At 43.3% G+C, this 20,632-nt stretch overlaps 1 protein-coding gene across 6 annotated transcripts in view; it reads left to right on the forward strand.

Moving 5' to 3' along the window:
* Positions 1 to 20,117, forward strand: part of ebf1a (EBF transcription factor 1a) — a 66,360-nt gene extending 46,243 nt beyond the window's left edge. The window contains exons 11-17 of one of the 6 annotated variants that reach the window (XM_088989658.1): positions 5,085 to 5,173; positions 9,592 to 9,657; positions 10,860 to 11,022; positions 12,763 to 12,942; positions 16,322 to 16,519; positions 16,743 to 16,811; positions 19,208 to 20,117. In XM_088989658.1, the coding sequence (XP_088845784.1) occupies positions 5,085 to 5,173; positions 9,592 to 9,657; positions 10,860 to 11,022; positions 12,763 to 12,942; positions 16,322 to 16,519; positions 16,743 to 16,810 (764 nt within the window). In that variant the 3' untranslated portion in view covers position 16,811; positions 19,208 to 20,117. The other 5 variants (XM_088989659.1, XM_088989660.1, XM_088989662.1 and 2 more) reach the window with 5 other exon arrangements.
* The last annotated feature ends 515 nt before the right edge of the window (positions 20,118 to 20,632 follow it).

The raw sequence follows: 20,632 nt of genomic DNA on the forward strand, positions 1-20,632 counted from the left end.
GTGGCTTGTCTTTCCCTCTTTAGCATGCTCAGTTCTTATTACACGAGCATCTGCTCCATGATGATGATGTAAATGAATTTGCAATGTAGGTTGTTTTATACCCCGCTTAAATGAGCGCCGCACACCCAGGGAAGAGATTCCTTGTGTTTTGTTGTCTCTTAATTCAAGCGCTCACTTTTCATCCATACTTTCAGAATTTGCATTCTCCCACCGAGGATCTGTGCTGTCAGGTATTGTTAACTGTCGACATGCACTTTTCTTTTTTTGCAACCGATAATTAGAGCTTAGGTTGTCGTAGCTTCTACACCTCAATTGATTTGTAGAATCTGTTAGCAGTCCTCCATCCCACCCTCCTCCCATTCTCCTCCTTGCTTTAAGAGCAAAAAGCTCCACTCGTCTGTTTTCTCTGTATGAATTTCCAGCCATGCATTAGTCTCACTGACATTTTCAAGCAATGCTTTATTTAGCTTGTCGGATTCTCCAAATAAACGCAATCTCAGGTTTTATGGAAAAATGGATAAAAATTAGATTGTACGGTATTGATCTGGATTGCGAGTAAAGGGTGGGGAGGTGTGAGCGTCGTGGTGGGTGAGCGGGAGGGGGCAGCTCTCATCTGTGTGTAGGGGTGCGGTGGGGGAGAAATGAAGCCGTAATTCAGGGCTATTGAACCCCCTGCCACTGGCGGCATCGATCGCCAAGCAGCGCTTATGAGATCACACCTGAGCACTGGAGACTGTAGAAAGGAGGGGGGAGGAGTTGCTTGTGGGGGGATACGAATGAGTTGAGAGGGAGAAAGACAGCTAGACGCGATGTTGTGATATGATCAGCTCTTATAACCGACCGTCGGAGGACCGGAGAAGGCGCTAACACCTTAACTCAGAGCCAATTAGCTCACCCTGCAAGTACACGCTCACCCGGATGCACCAGTTGTGATGCCGGACTGGTGAACTACTGTACTTGCCCCTCCTTGTCCTCTCTCTTTTCCTCCTCCACTCTCGGTAACAACCGGCGATGTGACCTCTCAATTATCGTCCTCCACCTCCTGGAACCCACCACCCTTCTGCCTCACATTTTGCCCTCCCCTCCAGTAAATGCCTCCATCTCTCTATCCCACCTTAGTCTTCCTCCCTGCTTCCTCTTCGCCGCTCACCCCTTCAGTCCGTCTCCCCCTGCGGCTCTGCGGGTTATTATAGTGAAATATGAAGCGCTGTAGATTCTAAGCTTCATGAAATTTCCATGAGCATTGATCTGATCTGATGTGGGTGATTGCTAGGTGAATCCCTCCAGTCCAGGGCTGTTGCTCATCTATTCATTTATTTATGGCATTTATGTTTTACTGGCTTTGATTTGCTCTCCTGCACAGCAATAGCTAAAGATTATACATATACCTGTACAGAAGAATGTGCCGTGAATCTCATAGTGCACCTGCATGCTTGCGTTCTCCAGTTGTACTCTTCTTGAGTTTTCCTCCAGCATTAATTCCCAATGCGAAATGGGAGGTAGCAAAAAAATCCCTGAAGAGGCACCGTTTGGTAGAGCGCTCTTGTTTGATGATTCTTGAAAGCTGGCAGAGAATGGGACTTACTGTCTCATTTACTTTGTTTGCCTTTTTATTTAATTGAGGCGATCACTGGACATGTTTTTTAATTTGTTCATGTTTTTCTGAGTCTCATCTGCCATTTTGTGTAGAAATCATAAGAATCATGGTTTTTAAGCAATATGAAAAAAAGCCTTTCAGAGTGTGCATGAGGCCCAATCAAAAGCAAGTGCCTCCTGGTTAGACTTTTGAGCAGAGCTCTCAAACTCTACTTATGTGTGCACTGCAGGAGAAAAAAGTATGTGTGTCTGGGCCACATCAAGTATGATACAAAAAAATAGTTTCAAGTCTTCAAAAGAGTACAATTGATCAAATTTCTGACTCTTTATTCAAACAGTTCTGAAAATTAAAGATTCTACAGAATGTTAACAAGACTAGTCACCTGTTCCTCTCTCTCATGTCTCTTGGTACTTTGCATACTCAGCATGTCTAGCGGAGTGGTGGAATTTGATTTCAACAGCTCCACAACCTCCTCTCTGAATTCACAACATATCTGATGTTCTCAATGCCAAACTTTCCTTTCAAATGACATTTCTTTTTGCCACAAAATCTTATCCTGTGAGCTGCAATAGGCCTCAGGGCAAGGGGGTTTGAGATCACCGAGTGTATAGGACCACTGTAGTCCAAGTATTCCACAGAAATGAAACAGTCTCAATCAAAAAAATGAAACAGTCTCAATCAGGGCGACAAAGAGAAGAAAATATGCAGGACGTGATGAGAAAGAACCAGCGTTGCAATGTAAAGTGGAGGCAGGAGATGACGGCCAGTTGCTAAAGTTCTTCCATATACAGTCATATGTCATTTATTGCTTCTGCAATGTCAATGACTGCAGTCCCCTCAACCAACCTAATTTTAGAAATAGGATTGGATAGATATTTGGATTGGTCGGGAGTCGGTTATGTTCCATCCCAATTTGGGCACAAAGGTACAAATAGCCACTTCGACCTGTGCGAGTGCAGGAAAATAATAAAAGAAATAAATCACCACCACTGTCCACAGTTGAACTGCACTTTGTGCTGAATTTGCACTGGGCATGAAAATAGGGACCCGTGTGTAGTCAAATGTTTGATTGATTTGACGGTCGGCTCTATTGATACAATCTTATTTTTTTTTCTGAGTGACGCGAGTTACATATTACTTTTTTTCACTCATTACCCAAAGGTCCGCTCAAACACTGCCCCTTTTGATTACCTAATTTAAGACAGATTCTTTTCTTACAGACAGTGTATTGTAGGTGTTCAAATACCTGACATGTTTCGGCGTATACTTTCGCCTTCGTCAGAGTGTCACGGATGTTGTTATGTTGCCTTTTTTCAGCTGGTGTTGCTCTGAAAAAAGGCGCGTCACAACAACATCCGTGACACTCTGACGAAGGCCGAAACATGTCAGGTATTTGAACACCTACAATACACTGTCTGTAAGAAAATAATTTGTTTTAAATTAGATATGAAGAAGACAGGATGAACTTAATACAACCTTTTAATTACCGTTTGGAAGAGTTAGATTGACTTTGGAAAGGGTTCAGTTCAATTTCACTTATACCGGGCAAAGTCTGTAAATTAGAGATTGAGTGTCCCACAACAGATTGTGTTTAATTCCGTAGCCTGTTAGATACTACGTGCGTGAGTTTGTCAAGCTAGGAATGTTCATTGGGAGATTGATTATATGTCTTGTCGAAATGTATTTGGGCTATTAAAAGAGATCATTCATCATCCTTGCACTTTGCTTTGTGTTCGCCTTCTTCTTAAGTGAGCCATTCGGGGAAGATCCTACTGGAGGTCCAGCAGGACAGCTTGTACTCATAGCCTCTGGGGGCCTTTTTTCTAGGGGCCGTCTAGTCAGCCTGGCTGCTCAGATGTGAGGCGAGCAGGGCATCGGCCCCCAGGAAACGTCCAAGCTGTGACCCACAGGGGAGACAGACGGACGGCCTGAACACATAAGGGCTATCCCTCACATATACCTCAGCATCCATTTTTTTATTCTATATATATACAGTAAAGTCTCGTTATATCGATATCGGATATATCGATAGTCCCGGTTATATCGATACTATTTCTATGCACGCACGGAGAAAATTACATGCAAACAGGGTCGGATATATCGATAGTCCCGGTTATATCGATATTTTTTCGGACTCCCTTGAATATCGATATAACGAGACTTTACTGTATATATGTATATATATATATATATATATATATATATATATATATATATATATATATATATATATATATATATATATATATATAACTTATCTGACCCCTTGGGTGGTGTTCGTCCCCCATTTCCTTGCCTATACCAGAGGTCACAAAGCTTGAGGGTAGCAGTATCCTTGCTGTTCCCAGCATTTTGCTTTTCTGGTTCCCAATGTTGTTCCCAGGATTTCTTGCAATCACTCATATATATGTGTGTGTGTGTGTGTGTGTGTGTGTGTGTGTGTGTGTGTGTGTGTGTGTGTGTGTGTGTGTGTGTGTGTGTGTGTGTGTGTGTGTGTGTGTGTGTGTGTGTGTGTGTGTATATATATATATATATATATATATATATATATATATATATATATATATATATATAAAAAATATCTCATATGCTACATTTTGATTTAAATTTATTAATTATATGGAGAGAGCATTTATCCAACAATCCTTCTCTGAAGTGTTTGTTTGCACTGGAAGCCTCAGATCTTCATTGTATTTATTCATATGTTGAAATATTCATCGCAAATCTTCTCATATTCAATTACAGTAGCGCGACCACAGAATACAGAGTGAACACTTTTTTCCTGCTGTCTGGATGATCTGACTCTACGTACCCGGTATACGTGTGTGTGTGGGCAGTGGGAGGGGGGGTTGTGCGTGTGTGTGTGTATGTGTTTCCTGTGGACCTTCGTTGATCAGCGACTAATATAAGCAATTATTGCGCTGGCTTTAAATATCACAAAGGCTTAATCGCTCCGGGGAACGAACTAAACAAACACACGCACATGCATACACACACACTCACACACGTGCATATTAACACGCATGCTTACCCGAAAATATACTCAATCCTAGCTTTTTATTAAGGAACAAAGCAGGTGACAAAGAGTGTGTGTGAGAGAGAGAGAGAGAGAGAGAGAGAGAGAGAGAGAGAGAGAGAGAGAGAGAGAGAGAGAGAGAGAGAGAGAGAGAGAGAGAGAGAGAGAGAGAAAGACAGAGACTGAGAGACAGACAGAGATTAGAGCGAGAGAGAGAGGGGGGGGGGGGGTTGGGGGCAGAAAGAAGCAGATTCATTACCTCACAAGCAAACAAAGGCACACTCCGGCCTAATTGAATATGTACTTTTTCCTGCTGGTTTGCCTAAATGCACACCCATGGTTAATTCAGAAATTTCTACAGCAGAAGCGAATCACTCATTCTTTTTGGACCAAATCATAGCACATGCGTTTTTTCATAGGTAAGAATCAAGCATTTGAATTTCCCATCTGTCTGTTCTTGTTTGTACTCAGCGCTGAACGAGCCGACTATAGACTACGGCTTCCAGAGGTTACAGAAGGTCATACCCAGACACCCTGGAGACCAGGAGAGATTACCCAAGGTACAGTGCATCCACAACTCCTCATTTGTCTGTGTGCATGTCGTTCTGCCACACGCAATTATTGCATAGCAATTTGTCTTGGTAACATTGATACTGAGATGTATTTACGTGTTCTCTGGTTTCATATGGCGCATGGATATACATGCCACAAGGGCAGCATGACCTCACATACAGACAAATGACTGTATTCCCTGGACGCTGACACACTTTGCAGTGTGAACATTAACATTTTATGACACATTCATGGTCATTTTCTGCAGTTTATTTTGCACCAAAAAACGTACAAGCAGCTCTATTCATACTCGCGCCATGTGTAAGGTCGTTTAGATTGGCAAAAGGGGGAGTGATTGTGGGAGGAAAAGGCTGAAGATGAAGGGAGGTTGAGGGAGAGAGAGAAAGAGAAAGGGACAGAGAGAGAGGCAGAAGGAGGTTAGGTGATCCATCATAGCTGTCCAGTCTTACCTCCTGCTGGGTCAGTGGATCGAAGTCAACCCCGGGTGGACTTTATTACTTCCAACACACACCCTCTCACAGAGCAGCGTGCACATGCACAGTTCTTGGCACATACACACAAGCATGCACAGACACATGTACACGCAGCAAATGTCACTGGAAGGTGGAGATGGAGAGCCCAGGTAGATGTGGAGAGAAGATAAAGAAATCACTTGTCCGTGTTTGTGTGTCATGTCTGGTGGATACGGGACTTGTCTTGGTGATCTCTTTTACCCTCTCCATCTCGCTTCTTTCTAGTCCTAGTCTTCCCTCGCTGTGCGGTGACTCCTTCTCTTCCAAATGAACAGCAGTAGCTGACAGGCCCAGTTGTTCATTTCAGCTCTATTGATTTGTGACTTTATTAGGTAATAACAGTTTGTTGACCACACTCCTCTCAACGGTTGGCCTCAAACATAAGAGGGGCACACGCTGGCAACTTTTTTGCGGCCATTTGGTGCAAGCCAAGCCTTTTTTTTCCTGTCTGTTTTTCCAGCCGATTCTCCAATTAGGAAAAAAAAATCTCCCCCCCCCAGGCACCTTTAGTGAGGATATTTTTAATGAACCCTGGAAATGCCTGCTTTGTATTGATGATGATGATCCAACGTCCAGCTGCATCGTGTTGCCGCTAATAGTCCGGCGACATGTAAGCAGGGACTGCTGGAAGCCGGATCACAGATCACAGGCGTCCCACGTGCTTAGTCGCTCAGGTTGTGGTACATGGAAGGGGATCTGGGGCCGGCTAATGAGTGACCGTCCTGCCAGACGAAGCCAGGCTCTGCTCTGGATCAGGTTCCCCTTCCTGTTGACGTCTCGGCGGGCCTGACTTTACGGGAAGAGACCCTGCGCCCAGGAAATGGTCTCTCCTTACAGCAGCGGAGCAAGGCAGGCAGCGTGGCGCTAACCACATTTATCTGGTTATCAGAATGACTCTGGAGCGCTGCCTAATCGCGTTTAGCTTCTGGACAGATCCCTTTGCTAACGAGAGACCGATAAGTAGACGGGCACTGGACCATGAAAGGGTGATTAATTGAAAAAATGGGAACGAGAGAGAAGAAGAGGAGACATGAAATAGATGAGTGAAGAGAAAATTGATGCTGCGGCCCGGTTGTCAACAGCCCCCTAAAATGTCATTTACAATTGTCTCCATACAAATTAAAAACAGTACTGTACATGGAAAAACAAAAATACATGTTAGCATTATTAACCAGTTACATGTTATATACAGTAGTTATGTTTATTACTTGTTCATGCATATGTACAATATTTTATTAAAACACCCACATAATCCAGTTGCCATCAGTCATGCTATCAGTTGCTATCAGTCATATGTTATAAATCATTCAATGGTGGCTTATATAACATTGTCAAAAAATATTTTATCAATATCAATGAATAATCACTTTATTAATCATGACTTCAGTCTCAATTAAAAAAAACATGATATTCTTTCCACAATCGCCAAGCTCTAACAAACACTAACATTTCCAATTTAAAATAACACAATACATACATCTTCAAACTGCAGTTCTCATCTCATCTCATCTCATTTTCCGTACCGCTTATTCCTCATTAGGGTCGCGGGGGTTGCTGGAGCCTATCTCAGCTGTCTTCGGGCACGAGGCGGGGGACACCCTGAATTGGTTGCCAGCCAATCGCAGAGCACACAAAGACATACAACAGTCACTCTCACACTCACACCTAGGGACAATTTGGAGTGGTCAATCTGCCTGCCATGCATGTTTTTGGAGTGTAGGAGGAAACCGGAGGACCCGGAGAAAACCCACGCGGGTCCGGGGAGAACATGCAAACTCCACACAGGGAGGCCGGACCGGGACGCGAACCGGCGACCTCTGCACTGTGCAGCCGGTGTGATAACCACTCGACTACCGGGCCGCCCCAAACTGCAGTTATAGCAACAAAAATAATAATTACCAGCTATTGTCCAGTTTTCAATTTTATGTATTAAAAACTCTGGGGTGACCTGAGGCAAGCTGCCTGATGCTGATGTGTTGACAATCAGACAGATGTGTGTGTATTTGGAAAAGATTGCTGCATATCAAAAGTAACTCGACGCTTTGACAGACTTCTTATCCAAGCATCCATTTTTGACAGTGCCTGTCTCCTTTAAAATTCCAAGATGTTTCTTGTTGGCATATATACACAAACAACCATCACTCTTACATTCACATGTATGGCCAGCATGTTTTGGAAATGTGGGACTTAGATGGATTACATGCTTTTGTATTTGCTCCAATGTTTTCTTCAAAAAATGGGGCGAAAGGATGAGGGCCCCTGAGAGTCTTTTTCATCTCACTTGCATGAACACTGTCCTACTCCAGCTGGGGATCTGTTCGTGCCATAATGCTTCTACCTTCCGTCATTTCCCCTCCGAGCTCCTCTCCTCCCCCCCACATCCATCCATTTACCTATCCAGCAATCCCTAGGAGGCATCTGGCATGGTGGAAAAGTAGCGAGAGGCAGGCGAGAACAACGCATACATACTAAAGAACCACTTACCTCACGCGGGCCTCGACATTTCTCAATCACATGTAGCGGGCCACGTCTCTGGTCCCCCCTCTTCTCCTGTCTCTCAAAAAAAAACACCAACCGCACCCCCACCGTCACCGCTCCCCCACCCCCAGATAGTGCTTGTAATGGGAGGTTAACACAGAGGCAGCGGTCCCATTATTGAGTGAATTTAGCACCTCGGACAGCGCTCTACAATCTTTATTGCTTTGCTGACCCTCCCGTCATGTCCTAGGCGTGCTCGACAGCTTCCACATGAGTGTGGCTGTGGGTACGTGTGTGTGTGTGTGTGTGTGTGTGTGTGTGTGTGTGTGTGTGTGTGTGTGTGTGTGTGTGTGTGTGTGTGTGTGTGTGTGTGTGTGTGTGTGTGTGTGTGTGTGTGTGTGTGCGTGCGTGCGTGCGTGCGTGCGTGTGTGTGTGTGCGCGCGCATGCTTGTGTGCGTGTGTGTCCATGTATGTCTGTGTGTGTGGGTATATGTGTGTGATATGAGGTCTGATTGAAAGGCGGTGTGTCATGGAACAGAGAGCACACATGCTCCAGGGCTTGTTCACAGCGAGGGTTACACTGAGGAGGGTAGTACGCACAGCGTGTGTATGCGTGTGTGTGTGGGTGTGTCTGTGTGTGAGAGAGAGAAAGAGAGACAGAAAGAAATCAGGGAGCAAAGGAGGGAGGGGGCTCCAATTTTCTGGTTGTTGCGCCTCCAGCATATATCCTGGCCTGGCACATTAACTTTTAAAAAGGGTTTCGTAAGGCTGAAGGTGTCTACATCACACATACACACAAGCGCACATATAAGAACTGCCTTGAGACACGCATAGACTGAACGAATGGAAAGAACAGAGAGAGTAAGTGATGGAAAATGTGCACAAAGACCAGCAACACTATGCAAGGATAAATGTTTGATATGGGAAATTCCACTCCATTCCACATCACAACTACATTTGTCTCGCAAAGTGGGTGCTTCACTATTCACATGGAACATTATCGGGGTCTGTCAGGGTCACACGACAGGTGTACTAAAAGGGGTGTCACATCCCCGTAACCCTATTGATATGTTGCAAGACGAACATGTGATCATGAGCAAGAGATACGTGATCCGGCAGGAAGGAGGGAGGAGATGCAAAAGATGCTTGACTGATCAAGAGATACAGGCTCATGTTTTATTCAAAGCTCATGGTATCGTCCCTTTGCGCTCCCAAACTGCCCAGCCGGTAACAAAGTACACGGCCAGAGCTATTTCTCTTCCTCCAGCCTGCTCTCACCGCCGTCTTCCTGTCGTGCCGTCTCTGTTCTGCATTCACAGCGTAATGCTGCAAGTGAAATGTAATGAAAGTGACTGAACTCCTCCAGCTGCCACACTCATGATCAATCTCCTTCCTCTTTTCACTCCTGATCGTAGGAGGTAATCTTAAAGAGAGCGGCAGACCTGGTTGAAGCCTTGTACGGGATGCCTCACAACAACCAGGTAGCGCATGAAAACTTCAGTATCCAGTTTGGGATGCATTGGTTGTCTCTCCTATGTGGATTTCTTCAAAGTAGCACAAAACCAAACTTTCTTTGAAAAAATTCTTTAAAATCTGCATAGCATCCACAAAACCAGTAATAAGAGTATGGATTGGCATTGTTTTCTGTCATACTGTCCCGTTTGCAAGGTGGTGATAGCGGTTGTGGATCCCAAAAAGCAGGCAGGAGGGAGCAGGAGGTTGTGTTTGACAAATTGTATTAAAATAAAGTCAGCAGAAACAAAATCTAAAACATCAAAATCATCTGAACAGAAAAAAATACAATGTATCAAAAGAAAACCAAGAGTCAAAGTCCGCCAAGGTGAAACAAACACAAGCACAGCATACAATGCATACACAATGCACATTGCATACAATTGCATACAATGACCCAACGCCGAATGGTCATGCCGGGAGTCCTTTTGACTGCCACTAATTGGAACGACCAGCACCTTTGAGGCTGCAGGCAGGGCTGACAGAGCTACCCGTTGGTCGCCAATCCGTATGTGGCAGGCTGCCACTGATCGGGACGACCAGCACCTGTGCAGGTGCAGGCGAGGCCGACAGCGCCACCTGTTGGTCGCCAACCAGATCATGACACATACAGCTGTTTGGTCACTTCGAACACAATATTGCCTTTACTCCGGGCATGTCCAGCTTCTGTCCTCGAGTGCTGGACGTAATAAAATCAAAGTCAGCTTTATTGTCAAATATGCTAATGTGCATGACATACAGCACAGATGAAATGACTGTCCTCCCGGACCCAGCATGCTAGGCACTTATAATGACTTTAACAAACATAATAAACACGAAAACGGCAATATCATCAACAATATCATCAACAAAATCTGAACTGTCCATTTGTCGCGCCTTCTTTTCTGCCGTGTGACCATAAAAGATGCCTCAATTTCTATTTTGGAAATCCAAACGCCCATTTGCACTGTCCTCTCATAAAGATACAAGTAACATCATCGTGGAAAGTTTTGTCGCTTTCAAGTTTTTTCAAGTTCGGAATACTGTAGTGCCGACAGCTCGGAAAAGAAGGCCAGAGGAGGGCAAACAAATCAGAATCAGAATAAGAATCAGAATACCTTTATTCGTCCCGCAATGGGGAAATTTGGCGTCGGACGTGACTTCTCTCCTTCTGATCCTCTCTCACTGCCAGGAGATGATCCTGAAACGAGCAGCAGACATCGCAGAGGCGCTCTATACGACTGTGCCACGAGGGCACAACCAGCTCACTGGCCTCAGCAGTGGGTCTGTCCACGCGGGTATGATGGCCGTAAACTCCTTCACCGGGTCAGAGGTGGCTCAAACTGCCAATCAGGGTGAGTGAAGATGACGGGAAGGGAAGGAGGGTAATCAATTCATCATCTCATTGTCAAGTATGAGTCATTGAGGTTCAACGGTGAAACCGGGACAGCGAGCAGCGGTAGGAACAAGAAATATTGAAAAGTGCAGGTGAGGCGTGAAAGACTGTGAAATCACAACGAGCGGAGAAGTAGGGAGTCACGGATGAGGCACGATGGAGAAATATGAGTGGGTCGTAGGGGTGTGTTTATTGGACTGGGGTCGCCCCACTCGTCTGACAGAGAGAAATGTGTGTGCAGTCTGGGGTGATTCATCATATGTATCTATGGAAGGAGAGAAAAGCGGGTGGATGGATTAACCACAGGATGTCTCTCAATAGTTCTGATGAGCATCATCACCAAATGCCTTTCTGTGCTGATGTCTTTCTTGACTACCGCTGTATGTGATTATGGTAGAAGAGGCTGCTTTGATGGTTAAAGTGCAGACTCTACTCTACTAGCAAGGACACTCCTGATCAATTGCATTTGTTTTTTTTCCTTCAGCATCAGCATTTCAACTTTGAATGTATACTCAGTTTTTTATTTTGCACTCGTACTTTTTACTGCCTCGTAGCCAATTGAGAATCAAGAGCAGAAATCGTCACGTCTTTGAGGAGGCTACACATTTTTTCTGTATGAATTTCCTTACCCGTATACACTGCACATACATTTTTAGTTATTTTGTGTTGTTGTTGGAGACGAGCCAGTCAGGTTAGAGGCCACTTGTTTAAGTACTTAGATTACTCTTTTATCGCTCCTTCTCCATTCAGTTCATTGCCATCTCATAGTGCCATATGCCATCCACCACTGCCCGAACATTTCTTTTGGCTTTTATCCCCATGGCCATTAACCACTCATAAGGTGATGCATATGTCCCACCACAATTATTCATCTTTATCCCTTGTGTCATTCAGAACTGCGGCCGCATTTACTAAGCTATGGTGTGCCATTAAATTTTTCGAGGTGAAAATAGTGTTGTGCCCTTGACATTTTGGGAACACACCATCAGATCCAGGAAACGGATAAGGTGGAACTTTTCATGTTGAATTTTGAAGGATTATTTCTGTTCAAATTATTGCCGTTGTAAAAACAAAAAATAATTAAAATAAGGACAGGTCGTTTTCCCTGGTGAAAATACCCAAAAATGCCATGACTATTCACAAAACTAAGGTATACACTGACAGAAAATCTATTTTCCAATTCAACCAAATGTAAAAAAAAGTGTTAACTTTCACCATCAACATAGCAGAGCCCAACTGTGAATACCAAATCCCACAAGGTATAATTGTACCAAATTGAATCCACCTGCATGTAGTCTTTCAAATTTATTGTGATTTTTGAGCAGAACCTTAAGATTAAAATTCAGGGAACATGAACCTAAAAGTAACGAGAGACAACATCTCCTCATTACAGTCAATTACACAATCTGGTGGCTCTTCTGTGAAATGTGTGATGTCTCACACTCACTGCCACTCGGGGGGTGGGGGGGGGTTGATCGCAGAAACGTCTGCCTCTCCGGTTTGATGCCTACTCTCTCAAAGGCAGCGCTGCATGGATTTATTTTTGTCTGCCTTCTTCTCGATCTTTAACACCTTTTCTCTTTCTCTCTCTCTCTCTCTCTCTCTCTCTCTCTCTCTCTCTCTCTCTCTCTCTCTCTCTCTCTTTCTCTTCTTTCCCTTCTATCTTCTTCTCTGCCTCCCTATCTTTCCCTGTCTATAGGTTTCAGTAGGACAACAAGCAGTGTGTCCCCTCATGGTTATGTACCCAGCTCCACTCCCCAGCAGGGTAGCTACAGCTCTGTCTCCACTAGCATGAATGGCTACGCTAACTCTGGCATGGCAACCCTGGGCACCTCGCCCAACTTCCTCAATGGATCTGCAGGCAACTCACCGTATGCTAGTGAGTAAATTCATCACATCTTGGAACCTATGTTCAATCAGTCCTTCCCGTAAGTGAGATGAGGAGGTACTGAAAGGAGAGATGGAGTCTTTATGCTGTTAAACAGTGAGACGGACACAAAATTTGACGGACGAGGACCAAATTGAATCGTTTAACTGGCTCATCTATTTCTTTAAGAACACAGTCAAACACAAATCCTCACTTTATTGGCAAAAGGGAGCAGTACACCCCACCTCCCCCCGAACCACACACACACACATGCACACACACGTTCAGTCTCTACATTAAAGACCCTTGATTAAATCAATAAACTAATTGCGAGAGAAGCAATTCCATTTCGGCTCTTTGATTCCTGGGTGTTAACAAGTATTTTTAACAGGCTCATCGGCCCCACACAGACCCTTTCAATCAATGGCCCCTCAGGCTGCCTTTGTAGGTCCAATTTTCATTAATTGATTAGTTAGGCCACTTCATAAATGGATTATGACTTTATTGTAAGGATTTGGCAGGAAGGGCCATAAAAGCTAAGTGTTGGATAATAACAACAATAAAGGCAGAAGCAGATATCAGAGGACAGGTGAAATACGACTTCGCTGATTGTAAAATCACTGCGGGGGTGGGGGGATGTTCTAAGTGTATTAACAGACAAAAAGACAAACCCTTGAGAGGTGGATGGGATGATGTCAGTAGAAGAGACAGAATTTGGCTGAGGAAGCCACTGCCATACATGTACAATAAATAAAGCTAATAGCCATTTTGTATACATTCTCCGTTTCGTGCCCCTTTCGCATGAGAATCCTCACATGATTTATTGCAAAGCTGTGAAAATGACTTTGATGTGAGCATTAGAATCTCAGTCAATGCCGAATTCAGGCTGGCAGTTGCAGCTAACCTTTTCTTTTGAATAAATGCAATTGATCTCCATACAGTTTGACAAAATATTGTCCATTTACAAATGATAATGCTTGACTTTGGAACCTGACCTTATTAGAATTCTTTTTTGGATGTTTTCATTTTGAACATTAACAAAAACAATCAATATTCCAAAAACAAACACTCGGCGCAACAACAATTCTATGTGCAAATATCTCACTGAAGATCAATAAAGTCCAGGGCGTCCACATTTGTCATAATCTGGAATCAAATCTTTTGTCATCACATCATATTTCTTGTCATCTGTAAAGCGCCTCATATCACCTTAAAAATTCTGCATATTGGTTCCGTATTTCTCGTCTTCACAGACAGTTTTGGGAATTCTCATAACTTCATTGAAAATCTTCTCATCTGAGAATGGCTATTTTCCACCCATGCCCCCATCAAGAAATGGAGACCTCTCAATGAGGATTGGTCAAATTTAAGGGGACTTTTTCGCGTCTCTCGCGGAAATATTTTTTGGTTTGTTGACACATAGCTCCCTTCAACTCTCTGACTTTTGTCCAGTGGGTAATTAGCATGGCAAGTTGTGTGACATGTTTTGAAATGTGTCTCCCCATTTGTGCCACTTTGTGGTCGCCAATATCGCTGCACGAGTGAGACGCGCAGGATTTTTTTTTCACAATCATAAAATAGAATTTGTCCTCCCCTTCAGTGTGAAAATAACAGGTTTGTTCTTTTGTTTAAAAAAGAAAAAAGAGACAACTGCAAACCTGAAGCAGATGTTGAAAAAAATCTAAAATTTCATAAACAGCATTGCACACTTACAATAGCAGTTGCCTTTCAAGAAATGAGAAAAAAAAAACGTTTCGGCACAGCCTTCATCCTTTTTTTTAGCTTAAACCACAGCGGGCGTTTGTCTGGCATCTTCTCCTTCGATTTGATTTCTGTAGATCCATGGCTACTTTTATTCGCGCTGAACCCGCCAATGATACTGTTATGCGGCGAGACAGCAAGCAGGTGGAAAGATGATAAAAGTTCACTCAGCCAGATCCAGGAATGATATTTTGATGTTTCTTTGTTTGAAGTTGCAATGGATATCGGTTTTCGTCAGACCACAGGTAACCTTGCTCTCCAGGCGGTCCTTTCTCCCTCTTCTTCCTTCCCAAAATGACTTTCTCAGTATGGTTTTAAAGGTGGTTCAACTCTGGCCAATCAGGCCCCAGCGGCAATTGGCCATTCCCAGGTGGTTGCCATCACCTTCTTAGAGACATTTAGCGGTCGCCCGACTCTACTGTTTTGGATGGGGAGAAATGCGCACCTTTCTCCCATCCAAAATCCAGAAAAAAACTAAATCATTCAACATTTCTTTTGGCATCATGACAGATACGCCTCCTGTTTAAACTATTCTCCTATCATACTTCGGACATCATTACTTGGGTGCTCCTTCTTGAACTAATTCAACACGATTGTTGTGTTTCCTGTTTTTGAGCTGACCTCGCACAACTGCTTCATTTACTGATCATCCCTTTATCATCAGATAAGCAATGCTGGGAAGATAACGCTAGGTTTTCCATCTGCTGCATGTTTTGCTGGAGCACCTTATGTATATTCTCTGAATAAATAATAAGTAAATAAATAAATAAATTTCTTCTGTCTCTGTGGCCTGGTACCATGTAGCCCATAGACTGTAAGATCAATGGCATTCCTGTTCATTCCAATGGTGAAATGTGATGTGGGATGCAAATGTTTTGAGTTGAGAAATAATTAAACTGTCATCTCAAGGCACCACTGTACTCCACCCTTTTCCATAACGCCTCCAGGTGAACATTTATTGACAAGGGGAAGCAGGCTGTCACGATTTTGTCGTACTTGTCCGTTAAACATCACAAACAACAAGGGCAAAAGAGTCTGATCGTGTTCACACTCACCAACAATACATCTTGGACTAAAATGAGGACATAGCAATTGGGTGGGGGGGGACAATAAAGTAGAAAGAAACAAAGTGAGTTGGCGCAGAAGCAAGAGGCTGCTGACTCTCTTCACCCAGCTGTTGAATATAGGGATTCAGGTGTTCACTTGTTGTTTTTATGTTTTCTGAACTGCCACTTTCAGTTGAAACTTTTTGAATACCACCAAGGATGTAACTGTCACTCCAGTGTTTTCAAAGACTCAAAAACATAAAGGGCTCGGGTCTGACAATGTCAAAGCATGGTCCAGAGTAATAATAACATGAAAACAACTGCAAAACAGGTAGATATAATGATCATAGTCATAAATGAATGGTTTTCTCTGTGTAAGGTATGTGAGCGAGCGATCTGAACTATTATCCCTCCTGTCGTCATCCGTTGATCAGTCCCCTTCTGTTCGTCCCGTCTGCCCATCCTCTGCCCTCGCCCCTCTCTCTAACCCCGTCTCTTTTCCATCTTCATCTTTCCTCCCATCCCTCTTCCCTGACACCCCCCACCTCCGTCCAACTCCCTTGCCCCCCCTGCGCACCTCCCAGTCGTTCCGTCCAGCCCCACCATGGCGTCGTCCACCAGCCTGCCCTCCAACTGCAGCAGCTCTTCCGGCATCTTCTCCTTCTCCCCTGCTAACATGGTGTCCGCCGCCGTCAAGCAGAAGAGCGCCTTTGCCCCCGTCGTACGACCCCAAAACTCGCCACCCCCTACGTGCACCAGCGCCACCGCTAACAGCCTGCAAGGTAAGACTGAGCTAGCCGAGTAGTACACACTGGGCCTTGAAAAGCCCAACGCAACTTCCTGCCCATGGCTAGCTAAGCATCAGTGCCGCTACATTAAACTCCTTTTAATAACAATTTCTCACCTTTCCCTTTTCCTCCTCTTATTACCCCTTTCTTCCTCCACTTCACCCTTTTATTTCTTCCTCTACCCTCCTTGATCCCCGACTGTCCCTCCTGACTTCAGATCAGTCTTTTGTGGACTCTAGCAAGTACTCATCAGCCAGCTCCCTGCAGGGCCTGGCCTTCTCCTGAAGTATGTTACCCTGCTCTTTCTCAGTTTTTTTGTGTTTTTTTTTTTGGTCCGCTATTCCTCTGTTTCCATCCCACGCTCTCCCACCCGGCTTGTTCACAGCAGCAGCTCATCCTGCCCTGCCCTTCCTTCTCATTTTTATTTTTTTGGTCACGCTCCACTTGTCAGTGAGAACGCATATGTGTTCCATTTCCTGCTTTCACTTCCTGTTTCCTGCCTTGTGCTATGTCCGCCGTCCGTGGGGAGGTGTATGTGCCACGCCACAAGGGTTCATTCTGCTCTACCGTTTCCAACCAACATAGCTCATAGCTGGCCCGACTAGGCAGGATATAGTATGGTGTTGAGATACCGAGCCAGCGAAATGATGGATGGGAATCTTTATCAGAGCCCTAAGCTAAGCACTTCCTCACTTCCTCTGTCGGCGTTGATGAGCATTGAACATGGTGACCGGGGGGGAACTGCACGCTGATCTCACACACACACACACACACACACACACACACACACACACACACACACACACGCACACACACGCCCATACCATTCAGTTAATCCCAACAAGACGAACACATTTAGGAAATAACCTGGGAATTAGTGAAGTGAAAAGAGAGAGAGGAATCAATAGGAAGCCAATATCTATGAAAAATTCCTCCATGTGATGGCTTATGTGTAAAACTGGAGGGAGGGAATGGCTTTAGGAGTGAAGCATGACTGGATAGATGGACCAGGTTGGATACACCTGCACGATCCAGTATGAGGGCCGTAAGAAAAATAATCTGCTCTGACAAAAATAATAAGAGTCTGTCAATCATTCATCAAAAACTTTATAAGTCAAGACATAAAATTTGCTAACTTAAAATAAATTTGCTACGTTTCACAGTGATGCACTGAAACACTATTTTAATAAGGTAGTAGAAATGAAAATATATTTTAAAAAATCCAATGGAAAAGGCAACAAGAAGTTGCACTTGGATATCTTTATTATATTGTAAACTTAATGCTAACCTCAAAATGCAAACACCATATGTTCCATGAAGCTTCCATCTCGCGTGAATTCCTAACTCAGTCATATCCGTCATTAATAATTTTTCAGGCAATGTTGATAATTGACACACCTAATTGGAACAGGAAGGTGGATGTTAAGAGCGACTGCAACCTCCCAGCATCATAGCATAATTGCTTGAATTAATAAGTATTTCCCAAAAAAGAAAAAAAAAGAGAGAAAGATAAAAACAAAAACTTGCACGAGAGCATTGGATCCACAATTACACACAGTTATAAATAAATAAATGGAGACCTCAGAAGAACTATTATGACAAATGAAACATTTTGCTCAAAATGCATATTTAAAAAAAAAAACATAGTTCAATTGTTGAGGGTTATTTTTTCGATCAATGTGATATAGAACTCTGATATAGAACTCGAAAAGCCTTACAAAACCTGAAATCTTCCATTGTTCCAGGTGATGACCTTTACCACCCGTGGTTTCATGTTTAGTGAGCTGAATATTTATTGAAATATATTATGACTATCGTAATACAGTGACATTTTCACAGTATTAAAGCTAAATAGGCAGAAGTGTCAAGAGTTTTGTCGGCAACAAATACTTTTTCTCGATTTCAATGTGCAAATTGATCCAGAATTCAGTCACATGGTCTCAAATTTTAGTAGCAAAATTTCACGGCTATTTCACGGCAGTCTGGAGCCATGCATTAGTCATTATTGATTTTTTTTGTTCCCTAAGATTTAGATGTGCAGCCTCATAAAGAGAGTTGTCTCATATATTTGGACTCTTGTGTAATTTAATATGGTTGCATCAATATTAGAAAGAAATCTCGTGGGATGGAGTGCAAATTCCAACTCCAATTGTCAACATATTGTTCAGTGAAATGCACGCACACACACACATTATTAAATTTGTAAGGCCATTTGTGATATCATTCTCTCTTTAGTGGTTGTGCAAGTGCACCGAATGCAAGTGTGATGATACACTCCAAGGTTGAGTGCACGAAAAGGCTCATGATCCATTTCCATGAGTCAAACATAATCTCATCGCCCCCGTCAGCCATATTGCGTTTGTTCACACACTTTGGTGGAGCTGCTAGCAATTAGCAGTGGCTGTGCTTGCATGAAACTATTCGAGGAGAAGCCCGCGCCAGACGGGAGTGCTGGAGTCCGTGTGTGGTGAGTTAGCGGAGAAATGTTTTGATTTGAGGAGATAATGAGGGAGGGAGATGTGTCCTTGCTGCAGCACATTTGGGTTATAGCACTGTTGTGATGACAGATGAAACCCAGCTATCACATGACTGACCTCTCGCTCCCTTTTTTTTCTTTGGCCCCCTTCCCCCCCACCCCACCACCACGGCCTCTCTTTCTTCCCCCTGTTTTCCCACAAGCAGCAATTCCGGGGATGATTGTTCCACCCATGTAGACGATCTGGAAAAGAAGAATGTTGAGCGTAACAAGACACGAGTGCGTGTTAGTTGGACTCGACGGCTGAAATGACGAGAACTTCGTTGAAAACTCAGGCCTTTCCACTCCACTGGGATTTACAAGATGGAACAACCTTTGCCATGTCATTTCTCTTTTGGTTGAATTGATGTTGCTTGGGCTTCGTATTCATGAGATGTATCTTTGTCTATTTGATTACTGGAGAAGCCAACTGCAATGTGCACAAAAAAACAGTCAAGTGTGAAGCTTGCTTGCTAGAAACACACACATACACACACAAACACGCACGAATAAAACAAAACAAAAAGAGCATACAGTGATTCTATTCTATTTATGCTATGTGAATTCTACTAAAACTGTGACTGTGAAATTTGTCACAGGAGTCAAAAAAATATGATGTGATTCTTTAGCCAAAAAGGGTCCAGCCAGCACTGTACTGAAGGAGTGAAGTAAATATGACATTAGAATAAATGTTTGATATATTTTTGTATATAAAAAAAGTTTTTTGGGGGGAGGGGTAGATTTATTTGGCTTTTCATTTTATTTTTCAGTAGCTCTGTTTAAAAAAACGTCTTAAGGCAGCTTCTCAGTACAGAAGATTTCGAGATACAACAAGGATTTGGATACAAAAAAGGGGGTTTGTGTAAGATATCCTATAAATACTGTATTTATCCCTTGTATTTGTACATCACCTTTGTTTCGTTGTGTTGTGAACATACTTCACCATGTTTTGTTGCGATTCAGTGTCGTCTCACAATTTAAATGTGACTTTTATTTCCTTTTTTTGGATTTGTATGGGACTCACCAACACACCATTGTCCAGTTTTTGTATAAGTTAATAAAATATGTCCGCTGTTATTGTTTTTTTTGTTTGTTTTATTTTATTTTTGGCATTTGTTAGTGTCTTCATGAAAATGGTTATTGTATGGCAAAACGTAGCATCTTATACAGAGTATTTGTTTGTAGTAGATTTCTTTTGAAGAATATATATACACACATTAATATATACTGTAAAGCTATCTCTTTTTTGTTTCCTTTTTTCCCCAGAATGATACTGTTAATTTGCATGGGCTCTTCTCTTGAGTGGCACTGTCCTTGTGTGCATGCGCACACTTTCTCCTTTCTTTCCCCGTGTTATTTATTCCCGCTTCCATACGGTATCTCTACACTCTTGTTTTCTATCCCTGTAATCTTTACCAGCAGTTTAGATGCCTTAACAATGCAATCCCATTCTTCATTCAATCATGTGTACAGTTTTCTAGCCTTGCCGCAATTGTCTCTTTGCCACAGAGGAATTCGTGGGAACTTGGTGGACAAAGCACAAACATACACCAGAACAAAAAGAGCCATAATTCAAAACATTTGAAAGGACA

This window comes from Hippocampus bargibanti, linkage group LG02, assembly GCF_051943395.1.
Source record: "Hippocampus bargibanti isolate YZ-2025 linkage group LG02, ASM5194339v1, whole genome shotgun sequence".
NCBI classification, from domain to species: Eukaryota; Metazoa; Chordata; class Actinopteri; order Syngnathiformes; family Syngnathidae; genus Hippocampus; species Hippocampus bargibanti.